The 17,316-nt window shown below is 48.2% G+C and overlaps 1 protein-coding gene across 1 annotated transcript in view; it reads left to right on the top strand.

The window, feature by feature from the left end:
- The window catches only part of LOC113008635 (protein NLRC3-like), a 26,827-nt gene continuing 9,511 nt past the window's right edge, over positions 1-17,316 (top strand). The window contains exons 1-4 of the mRNA XM_080292052.1: positions 1-3,548; positions 5,591-5,596; positions 12,836-14,935; positions 15,611-15,784. Of these exons, the coding sequence (XP_080148178.1) occupies positions 3,421-3,548; positions 5,591-5,596; positions 12,836-14,935; positions 15,611-15,784 (2,408 nt within the window). The 5' untranslated portion in view covers positions 1-3,420. The remainder of the gene's footprint in view (positions 3,549-5,590; positions 5,597-12,835; positions 14,936-15,610; positions 15,785-17,316) is intronic.

Consider the following 17,316-nt stretch of genomic DNA (forward strand, 5'->3'; position numbering starts at 1 on the left):
TCTAACATTTTGAGGGTTAACAGTCACTCTTTACACAGCCTGAGGAACAAAAAGGAAATAAGCTTTAAATGTCTGTCCTTTCTTAACCACTCTCATTGAATATCTTTGTACTGCAGGCAGTTGGCCACCAGAGAGCACTGTTTAACAAGTGCCCAGCTGACTCTTACGAGAAGAGGGAAGTGTGCATGTCAAACTGCTCAGAGCTCCAAGCCCTGGCCTGAAATTTCCTGCTCTTTCAGAGGGAAAGGAGCACTCCCTGAGCGGGGGACTGTGATAGGTCAAGCTGTCTCCTTAAGCCTTATTTAGACCTATCTCAGTCCGCAAGATAGGACAGTTGATGCAGTCGAGCCAGAACAAGAAAATGACAAAAATATTCAGACAATACGAGATCCGAATGATCTAGCCACCATACAGAGAGAATGTATACTGTCTCACATGCTCCTTCAGCTGCTTCAGCCTTACTGCAAAAACGCCGAAGGGGAATAAATTTCCAGCTTGTCAGGGCAGATTTCAAACTCTCCGGGAAACCTTCAACCCTCAGCTGCTGTGGCCACAGATGCAGAAAAGGGAAGAGGAACCACAACTTCCCGAAGCCACTGGAAGACCTCAAAGGCTTTTAGTTCAGTCCAGAATCAGAACCATTTCAGCCTTAGAGGACAGATCACCATGACAGGAGAACAATCACTGATCAAGTTGTTAACGTCTAACCCAGACAGCTCAGATTCCATAAGTGACAGGCTGTTTAGGACTGTAAACTTATAACAACATTTATAAAAAAGTATCATTCTCTGAACAAGTCTCTGAACTGTACATGTTAGGAAATTGTTGAATGTAATCCCCAAACAGGTAAATTTTTAGTCACATCAGATTCACAGAGAGCAGGTAACTTTCTTCTAAGCGCACTCAGGTATTGCTAACATTGGTGCCCCACCACTATCCCTCAACTCAAAGGTGTAGTCTTCATGTGAACTTTAGGCTAGCAGGCTAGCAGCCAGTGTTGGGGAGTAACGGAATACATGTACCGCCGTTACGTATTTAAAATACAAAATATGAATAACTGTATTCCGTTACAGTTACCGTTTAAAAAGGTGGTATTCAGAATATAGTTACTTTGTTGAAATAAATGGATTACACTGCGGTACTTTCATGTTCCATTTTGTCGCGGGTCAGGACCATTTGGATTTTGTTTGACAGCTATGTTCTGTTGTTCCAGGCGGCAGCGCTACGGTTGCCATGGTTACAGGGCGACGCTCGCTCTCTCTCTCTCTGCGACTGTGTGTTTCCTGGGTGAGAGAGCGCCTTTTCGTTGTTGTTGTTGTTGTTGTGCTAAGCTAACAGGCAGAATGCTACAAGCATAGCTCTAAAGAATGTAGCATCATGGGCAGTGTAGTCCGTGTTGCAGGGAGAATGGACTGGTGTTGTGCCAAAAAGTGATTGTCTGCCAAAAACTGATTTCCGGTATTTGCCAAAAACTGATTGCTCGTATTTAAACTGCTATAAGTAACTTGTTGGCCTATAATATGTGAAACATATGTCAAATGCATCCCTCATGGATGACACAAAGTCATATTGAGCCACAAACAACATTCGTGTAACAAGGTAGAAGCCGCAATCAGTTTTTGGCAGCGACTTTTATAGAACCTTTATTTATGCAGTTAAAAAAAAATCTCATTAACATTAAAAATGTATTTTGTAAGAGTAAGACAGCAGAAATGGCAGCAAATATTACAATAGTTCTGTAAAAATATTGTAAGTGGGGAAAAAGGACCGGATTGGTTATAATGTGAGTACAATAACACAGAGTTATAAAGATACTTGAAAAAACAGATAATCTTTTAATTCTATATATAACCCCTTTGTAAACGCTGTTCACCGAAGTCTATTTACCAACATACGTAAAGATATTACACATAAAAAATACACGGAAACATTGGAAATCACTTTTTGGCAGGCAATCACTTTTTGGCACAACACTGCCATACACGTTATGGGTCTGTGAGCGCGAGGAGGGAGAAAGAAAAAGGGGAGTGGAAAGGTTGGAGTTGTCATCGAGGAAAAATGGGAGCTGGAAGCATGTAAATATAATAATAACCACTTCAGCCAAGAAGAGTGTCTCACGAGCCCAGTTGTAAGTAAGCTATTAAGACTCGACTGTACACCGTGTTCGTGTTTTCCTCCGAAAACAATAAGTTCCGTTGGAGCAGCCTTTCAACGCCTCTCTCTGTCTCTCGCAAGAAAAGTTGACCCCCCCAACAAAGTAAAGCTATTTTTCGGCTACGAGCCGACAGGGACCCCGCCTTATTAGTCAGAGGTCCCTTTACTACAGTTCGGAGTCGCGGACCTTCAGTAATAGTAATAAATCACACAGCAATAGCACATTCACGTTGTTGTAAAAAGCATGATAATATATTAAGTAATCCAAAGTATTCAGAATACGTTACTGTCATTGAGTAACGTAACGGAATACGTTACAGAATACATTTTGGGGCATGTATTCTGTATTCTGTATTCTGTAATGGAATACATTTTAAAAGTAACCTTCCCAACACTGCTAGCAGCATAAACATCCACGACTGTAGCGCTAAAAACTGCAACAGTTTTCACTTTACTGACCTTATTCCATGTTAACCACCAGAATAGCTGACATTTTACCTATAGTGTATGTCATTTCTACTCCTATTTTTTTCAATTATTGCTTTTTTTGTTTGTTTGTTTGTTTGTTTGTTTGTTTGTTTGTTTGTTTTTACAAAAGATTCAGTGTCAGTGAGGGATCAAAGAAAATCTCCAAATGATAAGTGAGAAAACCATTTAGGTGGTGTATCACAGGATCTCCAAGTAACTCTACAGGTTCTGAGTTTCCATAAAACCAAGAAAAATATTCATCCATTTTCTGTGTGGCAGACTTGCTGTAACTGCGTGGCTTTGTTCGGTAATAAACAGTTCTCGTGTACAGTAATGCATGCATGTGATTTCCTGAAAATTGAGATGGCAGGAAGTGGTTTTCTGCTCAATAGTGAAAGTATTTAGAGTTCAAACTTCATTTTACAGAAATGGAGCTCAAGGAGGGAAAGAAGGTAATTGTTATTGTGCATTTATATGGTGTAAGAATAATCATAAACAATTGTTTTTGAATGAAAAGATGTGCCTCAATTCTGAACATCTTTGTACCTGTAGCACATTTGGTACACACGCTTGTGACATAACATACACAGGAGCATGGTGGAGGAAAATAAACGTGGAGTCTGCTGTTTCTCCGTGGACTGCAAGAGAAAATAAGGATCTGCTCATTTATGAGAATTGTCAGCTTGGTTTATTACACTCTAGACTCCTGTCTGCAGTGTGTATGTGTGTGTTACTTCCTGTTCTAGGTGTGAAGTTTTTGTCTTTCAGTGTTGCCGGGTTCTCTCAGATGCACTGAAAATGAGGGATCTGCATCAAGAGGATTACAGAGCAGAGTATCCAGGATCCAGCTGTCTATCTATAAAGAGTGACTGGTCCAAAGCTCAGCCTCCAGTGTTCAACACTGAACCTAGACCCTCAGACACTAAGTAAGAGATACTTTCTGTCTGTAGATCAAACTGAAGATAATTCATTTCATAGGAAGACAAAACTAAATGCTGTTTAATTGTGTCAGATTAACCCACTTTCTGATTTTTAACCTTTTTCTATTGAACAAACAAAGTCATTCAAACCTACTGATGCTCTTTACTATATCCAACTGCTTTCTAATGTGTTTACCCACCAAAGACCATGAAGTCATCTCCCTGAAAAGAACTGGTCACAATATAATGGCAAAAGCTGAACTTTAGATAAACAGATGCTGATGTTAGAAGTACACACTGCTCACTGCTCAATAAAAGTAACACTTGGAAAACACATTAGATCTCAATAGGGAAAGAATGATGCTGGATATCTACAGTATACTGTTATGGACTGGGTAATATGTTAGGAATGAAACATTGTTTGATGGAAATGGAAATGATCAACATACAGAGGGCTGAATTCAAAGACACCCTGAAATTTAAAGTGAAATGTTTTGTGGCAGGCTTGTTTATTTCACCAAAATGTCATTGCTGCAACTAAAACTGGTACTAAATAGTTTATGTGGCTCCCATGTGCTTCATGCAGGCCAAATACCAACGTAAGGGCATGCTCCTAATGAGATGATGTATGTTGTCATTGAGAATCTGGTCCCAGATTTAGACTGGGGCATCACTAAGCTCCTGGACAGTCTGAGGTGCAACCTGGTGATCCAAGATGAACCAAAACATAATGTCTGTCAGGCGTTGTATGGAGGCGAGGAAGAAAGAACCCAAACGCAGGACTGGCAGGTAGGTGAGGTTTATTATAAGGAGTGGGTGAAGGGGCACTGACTGGCTGGACAACTGAATGGCGGACTGAACTGAGGGAACACACGGGAAGGACAACATAACATCAATGACATGACAGTGAACGAGTAGAAACAGAGGGCTTAAATACACAGACTGATGAGGATGATAATGAGAGACCGGTGAGTACACAGCTGAACATAATCTGGCTAATGACACAAGACGAGCTGACACAGGAAAAGGCGAAGCTGAGGCTGGACCAGGCGAAGCAGAAGCCGAGGCCGGACCAGGCGAAGCTGAGGCCGGACCAGGCGAAGCAGAAGCCGAGGCCGGACCAGGCGAAGCTGAAGCTGAGGCTGAGGCTGGACCAGGCGAAGCAGAGGCTGAGGCTGAGGCTGGACCAGGCGAGGCAGCGGCTGAGTCTGATGCCGGACCAGGCGAGGCAGCGGCTGAGTCTGATGCCGGACCAGGCGAGGCAGCGGCTGAGTCTGATGCCGGACCAGGCGGCGCGGAAGCCTCTGGCTGGAGACAGGCAGGGCCAGTAGGCGCGGAAGCCTCTGGCTGAGGAGCGGCCGGGCCAGCGGGTGCAGGAACCCCTGGCTGAAGAGCGGCCGGGCCAGCGGGTGCGGAAACCCCTGGCTGAAGAGCGGCCGGGCCAGCGGGTGCGGAAACCCCTGGCTGAAGAGCGGCCGGGCCAGCGGGTGCGGAAACCCCTGGCTGAAGAGCGGCCGGGCCAGCGGGTGCGGAAACCCCTGGCTGAGGAGCGGCCGGGCCAGCGGGTGCGGAAACCTCTGGCTGAAGAGCGGCCGGGCCAGCGGGTGCGGAAACCCCTGGCTGAGGAGCAGGAGAGCTCACAGCTGGCTCTGGGTGCTGTGGCTGCAGGTCCGGGAACTGAACGGGATGGTGGACGGGCGACTGGGAGACAGGAGGCGACTGGACTACAGACTGAACAGGAGCAGACTGGACTGACTGGACTACAGACTGGACAGGGGCAGAATGGACTACAAACTGGACAGGAGCAGAACGGACTACAGACTGGACAGGAGCAGACTGGACTACAGACTGGACAGGAGCAGAACGGACTACAGACTGGACAGGAGCAGACTGGACTACAGACTGGACAGGAGCAGACTGGACTGACTGGACTACAGACTGGACTGACTGGACAGGAGCAGACTGGAGGGCAGGAGGAGACTGAACCACAGGGGACTGGAGGGCAGGTGAGTGAACTGCCTGGACTGAGGAGACTAACGGATAAACAGAGGTCGGTGAGGCTAATGGCTGAGCTGAGGTTGGTACAGCTGATGGCTGAGCTATAGACTGAGCTAATGATGTCATGGTTCATTGTGTGGCAGGCAGGAGAAGGACCCAAGATGCAGATTCACAGACACGGGGATAAACTCAAAAAACACAGCTTTATTGCTGGCCACGAGAAGCAATACAAAATAAACTAAAACTGGGAAAACTAAAGCATGAGATGTACAAGGAACCGAACCACGGGGAGAATAACACACAACATGAGGGAGAACGCGACGCCGAACAGAGGGAGACGCAGACAGAAATACACAGAGGGTTAACGAGGAAAGTGGGAACACATGGGGAACACAGGTGACACTGATAATCATAACGAGACAGGGCGGGGTGAACTGAACATGACATGTACAGGCGTGAGAGTCACAAAGTAAACAGGAAGTGCACAGAGGTTCAGACAGGAGGAGAGAGAGCACGGGGAAAACACAGACATAACGGGCTGGGGAAACATGAAACCACAAAGGGAGACGAGGGCTCATAAATACACAGAGGGCACACAGGGGGGGAGAGAGAGCACGGGGAGAACTTAGACATAATGGGCAGGGGAAACATGGAATAAAACATAAGGAGAGACGAGGGCTCACAGATACACAGAGGGGCACACAGGGGGTAAAAGCCATGAAGGGAAAACACTTAGGGAACAACACAACAGGGCAACTCAGAAAACATGGCCTAAATAAGGAACAAAATACAAACATACAAGAAAACTAAGAACACTGGGCCAACATGGCCCAGGACCATGACAGTACCCCCCCCCCCCCCCCTCAAGGGCTGGCCCCCGACAGCCCAAACCCGAGAAACAAAACAAAAACAGAAAACAACCCACCCAGGGCGGGAGGCGGGGGACCAGGACGGAGGGACCAGAACGGGAAACAAAAACAAACAACAGAAGACACAGGAGCACATGACCACAGTCCAAATAAAGTTCAGGGGGCCGACCCAGAGCCCACAGGCACAAGAGTTCACGGGTCACACGGTCGGGGGGCCGACCAGGTGGGTGGCACAGGTGACAGAGCTGGTCCGGAGGCCGGCCGTGCGGAAGGCAGCGGCGACGGCGAAGGAGACGACGACGGAGCAGTTCAGGGGGCCGACCGCGCGGAAGGCAGCGGCGGCGGCGAAGGAGACGACGGAGCAGTTCAGGGGGCCGACCGCACGGAAGGCAGCGGCGGCGGCTCTCCAGTCTCAGGCGTGCTGGCCATGGCCTGGTGGGCACAGGACCAGTCGAGGCAGGACCAGTCGAGGCAGGACCAGACGAGGCAGGACCAGACGGTGGCGATGCGGGGGCCGGACCAGACGAAGACTCGGAGGCTGGAGCTGCGCCAGACGAAGACTCGGAGGCTGGAGCTGCGCCAGACGAAGACTCGGAGGCTGGAGTTGCGCCAGACGAAGACTCGGAGGCTGGAGCTGCGCCAGACGAAGACTCGGGGGCTGGAGCAGCGCCAGACGAAGACTCGGGGGCTGGAGCTGCGCCAGACGAAGACTCGGGGGCTGGAGCTGCGCCAGACGAAGACTCGGGGGCTGGAGCTGCGCCAGACGAAGACTCGGGGGCTGGAGCTGCAGCAGACGAAGCACGGGCTGGAGCTGCAGCAGACGAAGCACGGGCTGGAGCTGCAGCTGACGAAGCACGGGCTGGAGCTGCAGCAGACGAAGCACGGGCTGGAGCTGCAGCAGACGAAGCACGGGCTGGAGCTGCAGCTGACGAAGCACGGGCTGGAGCTGCAGCTGACGAAGCACGGGCTGGAGCTGGACCAGGAGGAGCAGAAGCAGAAGGTGGCTGGATGGGCTCCTCGGGCCCTCCAGCTGATGTGGCATGGTGCTGGACGGGCGGCTCGGGCCCCCCAGCAGACGTGGCATGAGGCTGGTGCGGTTCTCCTGAACCCCCAGCCGACGTGGAAGGTTGCTGGACGGGCTCCTCGGGCCCTCCAGCGGAGACGGGAGGCTGAATGGGCCCCTCGGACCCTCCAGCGGAGACGGGAGGCTGAACGGGCCCCTCGGACCCTCCAGCGGAGACGGGAGGCTGAACGGGCTCCTCGGGCCCCCCAGCTGATGAGGTAGATGGCGGCGTGGGAGCCGCGGAGTCCTGGATGAGCTCATCCGAGCTCCCAGCAGGAGCTGATGCAGAGCCAGGGAGATTTGGGACCCCTGGCTGAATGTTAAGCTGACCAGCGGACCGTGCTGCTATCGGGGACTGGGCTACTGGAGCTACTGGCGCCTGCGCTACAGGCGGCACTGGAGCTACTGGCGCCTGCGCTAAATCAAATCAAATCAAATCAAATCACTTTTTATTGTCACATCACATGTGCAGGCACACTGGCACAGCACATGCGAGTGAAATTCTTGTGTGCGAGCCCCACAAGCAACAGAGATGTGCAAACACAACAACACAAACGAGCAAAATACAAGAATGGCCAACCTGAAACTAATAAATATATGTACAATATATAATAGTGTATGCATTTCTGGATGTGTATACTAAATATTTTCCTACGTGTGTGTGTGTGTGTGTGTGTGTGTGTGTGTGTGTGTGTGTATACACATTTTTACAAATTAAATAGTAAAAAAATAAAATAATAATAATAATAATAATAATAATAAAATATATAAAATATACAGAGTTGAATATGTGCAAAACAAGTGGCATTTATATACAGTGTGGAGTGCATAATGTTGAAGTTCCAGTAGTGAAGCTGAGGTGTCTATGACGTGTTCAGCAGTCTGATGGCCTGATGGAAAAAGCTGTCTCTCAGTCTGCTGGTACGGGACCGGATTCTGCAGAACCTCCTTCCTGATGGAAGCAGTCTGAACAGTTTATGGCTGGGGTGACTGGGGCCTGCGCTACAGGCGGCACTGGAGCTACTGGGGCCTGCGCTGAAGGTGACTCTGGAGCTACGGGGGCCTGAACTGAAAGTGGCACTGGGGATACTGGACACTGAACTGAGGGGGACACTGGACACTGAACTGAGGGGGACACTGGACACTGAACTGAGGGGGACACGGGACACTGAACTGAGGGGGACACGGGAAACGGGGCTGCGAGGGAGCTAACTGAGCTGTGAAGGGCTGCGAGGGAGCTGACTGAGCTGTGAAGGGCTGCGAGGGAGCTGACTGAGCTGTGAAGGGCTGCGAGGGAGCTGACTGAGCTGGGAGTAGCTGCGATAGTTGGGGGGAAAGTGGAACTGGTGATTGAGTGGATGACTGTGCTAAGGGAGGCTGCGCTGGGGAAAACCGAGCTAAGGCTAACTGAGGAGGTAGCTGAGTGGCAGACTGAACTGAAGGAGACTGAAGTGGTGGTAGGGGTGAAAACGGAGCTTGTGGTGGAGTCAACGACTGTGCTAGCGAGGATACAGGAGACAGAGCTAGCGCTTCTGGCTGGGCAGCTAAGCGAAAAAACACAGCTCCGGAATAAACAGTCCCAGAGTCAGGAAACTCCTGTTTGTCCCTTCCACTCACCACAGCTGGCAACTCAGAAGTCTCGGTGTCTGGCTGTGGCGGTGGGTGTCGGCGGCGTGAACGCCGTTTTCTCCGGGATGGGGGAGGAGCTGAGCCGGGCCGCGAATCCTCCTCGGTGATAAGCCAGGGCTTCCAACAGAGCTCGTCCTCCCGATACGCCCGTAACACCTGCTGCCGCTCCTCTTCACCAAAGTCGCTGGCCTCCGGCATCTCCGTGCGCCACGTAGTGTAGACAGGCGGTGGCGAAGATGTAGAAGCCGATGAGAAGCGAACAGGCGGCGTAACGGTGGTGAGCCCCATGGTCCCGATCTTGACCGTTTCCAGTTCTTTCTGGGACAGCTGCCCCGGACGGATGCCCACGGCGGACACAAGAAAGTCCCGGATGTGGGGGCGCAGCGCGCCGAATAGCCACGGGAGCCCGGACACCATCCGCTGAAGACGGACGGCTACGGTCTCCCGGTATTCGCCTCTAGGTAGCGTCGCCCATTCCTCACAGTGGTATTCCACCGTGTAGACCAAGTCGTCCTGGAGGTCCGCGGAGGGGTTGTGAACTGCTGGGTCCATGTCGCGGTCGCGTTCTTCTGTCATGGTTCGTTGTGTGGCAGGCAGGAGAAGGACCCAAGATGCAGATTCACAGACACGGGGATAAACTCAAAAAACACAGCTTTATTGCTGGCCACGAGAAGCAATACAAAATAAACTAAAACTGGGAAAACTAAAGCATGAGATGTACAAGGAACCGAACCACGGGGAGAATAACACACAACATGAGGGAGAACGCGACGCCGAACAGAGGGAGACGCAGACAGAAATACACAGAGGGTTAACGAGGAAAGTGGGAACACATGGGGAACACAGGTGACACTGATAATCATAACGAGACAGGGCGGGGTGAACTGAACATGACATGTACAGGCGTGAGAGTCACAAAGTAAACAGGAAGTGCACAGAGGTTCAGACAGGAGGAGAGAGAGCACGGGGAAAACACAGACATAACGGGCTGGGGAAACATGAAACAACCACAAAGGGAGACGAGGGCTCATAAATACACAGAGGGCACACAGGGGGGGAGAGAGAGCACGGGGAGAACTTAGACATAATGGGCAGGGGAAACATGGAATAAAACATAAGGAGAGACGAGGGCTCACAGATACACAGAGGGGCACACAGGGGGTAAAAGCCATGAAGGGAAAACACTTAGGGAACAACACAACAGGGCAACTCAGAAAACATGGCCTAAATAAGGAACAAAATACAAACATACAAGAAAACTAAGAACACTGGGCCAACATGGCCCAGGACCATGACAAATGAGGGAGATAAAGCTACAGCCTGGGCTAGTAAAGCTGGTGCCTGAGCAGGGGACACTTCAGCCAGCCTAACCAGGGATAAAGCTAGTGCGTGAAAGGCTGGATCAGGTGGTGGATGAAGTGGTGGGCTGATGAGTAAGCAGGCTAGCTCTTCCGAGCCTCTGGAGCATGAGGGCACTGGCTGGAGAGCCTCAGCTAGGCCTCTGGGATGGTCAGGTTGGATTCGGGCTGCCCTCAGCCTGGGTGCTGGGACAGGCACGGGAGGTGGCTGGACACCAGTCACCCCCACCTGAGAAACAGAAGCGGGTGTGGAGGTAGACTGGGTCGCAGCTGCCCTCCTCCTGGGAGCTGGCACTGGTGTGGGTGTAGACTGGGCCCTAGCCATCAGAGGAGGTGAAACGGCTGAAGGGGAAGGCCGAATCTGGGCCGCCGTGCTGGTGGGAAATGGCTGAGTAACGGGTGTGGAAATAGTGACGGTGTGTGTGTTACTGGCAGGTTAATTGGGGATTGTTCTGGTTTTTCTGCCACCACTATTTACAGTCTTTGGAGCAGAGCAGAAAAACTCTTCCCAGTCCACGTCCTCGTCTAGGAGGGAGACTCCCCATGAATCAGAAGTGAGTCTATTGTGCGTTTTAAGTGAATAATCAGATGGCGAGTGCGAAAAACAGTCACTGGAGCTCACCATCGGGAGTGGCTGAAAGTAGTCCGTTTTATGGCGGCGTGTGCGCCGCTTTCTCCGGGAAGAGGAAGCGGCCGGGGTAAACAGCAGAGCCTCTGGTGCGGTAGCCTCCGTTGAGCCGAGGTGTGAGGCGTAGCCGCTGTGCCGTGGCGATGGTGGAGGTCCGGCGAATGAGGCGGCGGGTGTGTGAGCGAGGAGCGAAGTGGCGAGAGAGGGAGCGGCCGAAGCACGGCGTGAAACGCCCACACTCCGCGGCAGATGCTCCGGTGCATGGGAGGTAGCAGGTGGGTGGGTGAACGCGGTGTCTCCAAGGCCCGCCCAGAGCCAAGCGAGTACCCTCGAAGACGTGCTCTCGCTCCACGAAAAGCCGCTGTCTCTCCTTGAGCTTTTCCGCCCACAAGGAGAGCGCTACCTCCTGCCGCTCGTAGAGGTCCGAGTCCGCTGGGTTCCAATTGTGTCTTCGTGGCACGGGTCGTGTCATTCTGTCAGGCGTTGTGTGGAGGCGAGGAAGAAAGAACCCAAACGCAGGACTGGCAGGTAGGTGAGGTTTATTATAAGGAGTGGGTGAACGGACACTGACTGGCTGGACAACTGAATGGCGGACTGAACTGAGGGAACACACGGGAAGGACAACATAACATCAATGACACGACAGTGAACGAGTAGAAACAGAGGGCTTAAATACACAGACTGATGAGGATGATAATGAGAGACCGGTGAGTACACAGCTGAACATAATCTGGCTAATGACACAAGACGAGCAGGAAAAGCAGGAAGTGAGCACATGGAAGTGGCAAAATAAACTGAACATGAACAAAACTGAAAACACTGGGTCACCGACCCAGGAACCCTGACAATGTCCAGGAGATATTTTATTAGATTCAGGTCAGGCAACCGTGGGGGTCAGCCAGTTCCTCCAGTAATAGCTGCATACCCTGGGCACATGCGGTTGGACATTGTTGTAGACCAGGAGGAACCCAGCAGCCATTGCACCAGCATCATTCATGGTGCTGGGCAAGAAGCACAGATCCCACTAGAGGATGTCAGGCCGTCAGGTCACCCTCATAAAGTCTGTTTCTAATTTTTTGGTTAGAGACAATTGTTTGGTAAGGACATTCTACGGCTCTGTTTAACTTACTCCTAGATTAATTGCCTGTCTGCTGGACCTTCATACACTTGAGACTGTGCTGGGAGACTAAGCAACCCTTATGGCAATGGGATGTAATAATGTGCCATTTTGGAAAAGTTGGACTACCTGCAGCCCATGTTTGAGTCAATAGTCTGTGCTTTTGAATGTGATGCAATCAGGAAGTTACAAGTGAGCACTTCTTAAATCCTCTCTTAATCACAGTGGCCTGACTGCTCAGCCTAGTTTCATGGCAAAACCCAAAACTGTCTCAAAAGCTGCCATGAAAAAAAACAAACAACAAAAAACATTTTATGTCCATGAATGACAAGGGTTTTGGGTGGGGGGGGTTAGTTTGTTTATGCTTTGTTTGTGTTTCCAGAGATCAACACCACATACACATCACATCATCTGCAGAATCTAGCTGTGTGTCTGCAAAGAGTGATTGGTCCAAAGAGCATAATCCAGACTTCAGTGATGAACCCGCAACCTTAGACAAAAAGTAAGAGACTGTTTCTGCTGAACTGAGTAATTATATTTATATAATTATATTTATATTTTAATTATATTTATATTTCTGACTTTACTGTGTATTTTTCTGGTCAGAATATTTTTTCCTTCATGTCCACAGAGAGAAGAGTCATGTTAGTGTGGAGGAGCAGCTGTCCTACTGTGCTTTGTGTCAGGACATCCTGAAGGATCCAGTCTCTACCAATTGTAGACACTGGTTCTGCAGACAAGGGAGAGACTCCTTGTGTCCACAGTTTGGATGCAGGTCCAGACTGCAGACCGCCAGTCAGAGAGGTTGTGCTCAAAGTACGACTGAACATCTAAAGCCTGGACTTCTTATTGTGATGGGTATTAAAGAGTTTTCTATCTATTTAGCATCATTGTTTTTCTTTCTTTTAGCAGATGTTGGTCTGCAGGAGGTATTAGATGAACATAAAATCAGTCTAAGGAGGAGATGTGAACATGTGACTGAAGGAAGTGATGAAACAGGAAGTGGGACTCTGCTCAACAGGATCTACACTGAACTTTACATCACAGAGGGACAGAGTGAAGAAGTTCATACCCAACATGAGGTGAGGCAGCTGGAGACAGCTTCCAAGACCATCAATGACACTCCAATCAGGTGCCAGGACATCTTTAAAGCTTTGGCTGACCAACAGAGACCCATTAGAGTTGTTCTAACAAATGGCATTGCCGGCATTGGAAAAACCTTCTCAGTACAGAAGTTCACTCTGGACTGGGGAGAAGGTTTGGAGAACCAAGACATCAGTGTGGTGATTCTGCTTTCATTCAGGGAGCTGAACGTGATCACAGATGAGCAGTACAGTCTTCTAGAGCTGCTCCATGTTTTCCATCCAGCATTACAGAAGGTCACAGCAGAGAAGCTCGCTGTCTGTAAACTTTTGTTCATATTTGACGGCCTGGATGAAACCAGACTTTCATTGGATTTCACCAACAGGAAGCTTGTGTCTAATGTCACACAGAAGTCATCAGTCAGCGAGCTGCTGACAAACCTCATCGAGGGGAATCTGCTTCCCTTGGCTCTCGTCTGGATAACTTCCCGACCTGCAGCATCCAGTCAGATCCCTACTATATGTGTTGACAGGGTAACAGAAGTACGAGGTTTCACTGACGCCCAGAAGGAGGAGTACTTCACGAGCAGATTCAGTGATGAAGAGCTGTCCAGCAGAATCATCTCCCACATGAAGACATCCAGGAGCCTCCACATCATGTGTAGAATCCCTGTGTTCTGCTGGATCACTGCTACGGTTCTGGAGCACATGTTGACTACAGAGGAGAGAGGAGAGCTGCCCAAGACCCTGACTGACATGTACTCACACTTCCTGCTCGTTCAGACAAAGAGAAAGAAGCACAAATACCACGAGGGACATGAGACGAGTCCACAGGAGCTGATGCAGGCTGACAGGGATGTTCTCCTGAAGCTGGGGCGGCTGGCCTTTGAACATCTGGAGAAAGGAAACATCCTATTTTACCAAGAAGACCTGGAGCAGTGTGGTCTGAATGTCACAGAGGCCTCAGTGTACTCAGGCATTTGTACAGAGATCTTAAAAAGAGAGTGTGCGATCTTCAAGAAACCAGTCTACTGCTTTGTTCATCTGAGCATTCAGGAGTTTCTGGCTGCTGTCTACATGTTCCACTGTTACAGCAACAGGAAGGAAGAGGTGCTGGAGAAGTTTCTGAGGAATGATTTTCCAGATTTATTTACTGATGATTTTGATGATGGTATGCCCATCTATTTTCAAGAGGACTTTCTTTCCACTGTCATGCAGAAATCTCTCCAAAGTAAGAATGGCCAACTGGATCTATTTGTCCGCTTTCTTCATGGCCTGTCACTAGACTACAACCAGAGACTCTTAGGAGGTCTGCTCAATAAGATGGAGTACAGTCCAGAAATTATCCAGAGAGTCATCAATAATCTGAAGAAGATGAAGAGTGATAAAATCTCTCCTGATAGAAGTATCAACATCTTTCATTGTTTGATGGAGATGAATGACTTCTCAGTACATCAGGAGATCCAAGAGTTCCTGAAATCAGAAAACAGATCAGAGAAGGAACTATCTGACATCCATTGCTCAGCTCTGGCCTACATGCTCCAGATGTCAGAGGAGGTTCTGGATGACCTGGACCTGAATAAGTATAATACATCAAAGGAGGGACAACGAAGACTTATTCCAGCTATAAGAAACTGCAGAAAGGCACGGTAAGACCAGATATAGTTATCATCAAAAAATAATTTGTGCTCAAATCTATGTTCTAAAGTACCGATTACATGAGAGAAAGACTCATCCTGCAGAAATTGACAAGATCTTTTGACAGTACTTTTCTAGCTTCTCATGGTCATTCTGTCTGATTTCCTGCCTGCTAGAATAGCCACATTGCCACTGTCAGTCTTACATTGTCTGACCTACTTGCATCTTTGAGTAGTTCATGGTGGCCTATCTCATACCCAGGCGCTTGCAAAAGAGTTCATTATGGAAAATTCCCAGCATGAGATGATAGAAGAATAACAAAGTGATGGTTCAGGGCCACCTCATCCAGCCCTTGCAATACAAAAAGTAAATTTTAAAGGCTAGTCTTAAAAGTAGAGAGGATCTCTGTCTTTCAAATTCAAATTATAGTTAGCTACCACAAGCGGAATAAGTAACTGATTTTAAGTAATGGTTCAGTTACAGCAATTTTAAATTGTGCTAATATTGAATCTGATGATGTTCAGTTAGTTTAATTTTAGTTTAATTTCTATACTGTTTGGACAACAGACTCTAAATGTTCCACTTATGTAGATGAAGCTGGAAATTTTTCAAGTGTTTCTCATCAAATGGAGGAAAACTCATTTGTCCACTTTATAACATGTGTGGTGATATATTTTCCATCACAGGCTTTCTAGCTGTGAACTCTCAGAAAGTCACTGTGAAATTGTCGCATCAGCTCTGAAGTCCAGTCCCTCCCATCTAACAGGGCTGGACCTGAGTGGAGCCAAACTCCCTGATTCAGCTTTGAAGCAGCTGTTTACTGGCCTAGAGAGTGCAAACTGTAGGCTGGAGACTCTAAGGTCAGTTCATCAAGACTGTTTTTTATTTTGAACATATTGTAATAATTTGAATGTCAATATTCAATTTAATTTCAATTCTGTTTTATTCACATAGTGCCAGATCACAACAATAGTGAACTCAAGCTGCTTTACATTAAAATATGAAGACCCATAGAGTCATCACAATATGTGTTTCATTCCCACTGAATGAAAAACTTGAAAACATGTTCCTATGATTTTTAGGCCCACATACAATAACCACAGTTTTATCTTAATTTAGAAGCAGTAAATTGGAGGTGATCCAGGTCCTTATACCTTTACATTTCTTCAGTTTAATTAATTGGTGTGTTTGTCTGTTTTTGTTGACAGATAGACAGATAAAGTTGAATATCACCCCAACATAGCAATGCAAATGTATTCTATGCCTTCTAATAATACTGCCTAAGGGAAGAATGCATAATGCAAATACATTTGGTCCCATCACAGAACCAGGAGGAGCTCCATAATTAATGCCAATTATATGAGCCTTGAGGTTTGGGTGTCCAGGACTTGAATTTTAGTGGATGTAGGTGCATAGGTGCATAATTGAATTGAGTTTTGCAATTCCAGGACACACACACACATACACACACAAAAAATGACAAGAGACAGCTGAAGACCACTTGTTCCTGTAGCAGATGTGAAATACCTTCAAAATTGGCTCATCATGTGTGTTTTTTTTCTTGGTGTTTACTAGGGATGGGTATCGTTTAGGTTTTATCCGATACCGGTGCCAAATCGGTACTTTTGAAACGGTGCCGGTGCTCAAACCGGTGCTTAAAGAATGGAGAACACAAAATTGGTCCATAAACCTCTCATTTTCAGCTGTTTTTTGTAAAAAGATAACAATGTTAGCTTTTTCTGCAGCTATAGGGCATATATGGTATCGCTCTTGGCTGGAAGCAGTGCTTAAACAATGGAAAAAACACAAACTTTGTCCTAAACCTCTCATGTTTAACTGTTTTCCACTTTTTCTTTGGTCATTTTAGCCTTTTTGGCCAGGGTGAAGGGAGTATCTGCCATCAAACAAGAGGACAGCCGCATGTAGCTATGATGATGTTTGCTAGTTCACCTTACATGCATTAATGTAATAACGTGGTTAGCCTACTCAACGTAAATTACACACGAACAACATTAAGCTACTCATGCAGAGAAGAACGGCTGCTGCCATCATCATCCGTCATCATTTCTGCTACACTGGCAGGGCTAGGGGCCAGGACTCTCCTCTTCGTGTTTTTGGGGGATGTTGCATAACAGGCAACCCACCCACAGTAGATGTGCTCAGTGTGAGGTCTCGCAGCAAGCTATCAAATACGGCGCATTTCTGGGCTTTTAAAAAAAACGCTATGCGTCGCCAGGTGTTTCATCGGATTTGAGGTGTTACCTCCTTTGACAGTATCACAGTATCAGCTTAAAGCACTTGTTGCAGGCTGCTGAGTTTGCATATTTTGCTGTGAAGTACAGCCAGACTTTTGACCGCTTCGCCTTGGACATTTTTAATCTGTAGCTCTGCT

This window comes from Astatotilapia calliptera, chromosome 17 (assembly GCF_964374335.1).
Source record: "Astatotilapia calliptera chromosome 17, fAstCal68.1, whole genome shotgun sequence".
Taxonomy (NCBI): domain Eukaryota; kingdom Metazoa; phylum Chordata; class Actinopteri; order Cichliformes; family Cichlidae; genus Astatotilapia; species Astatotilapia calliptera.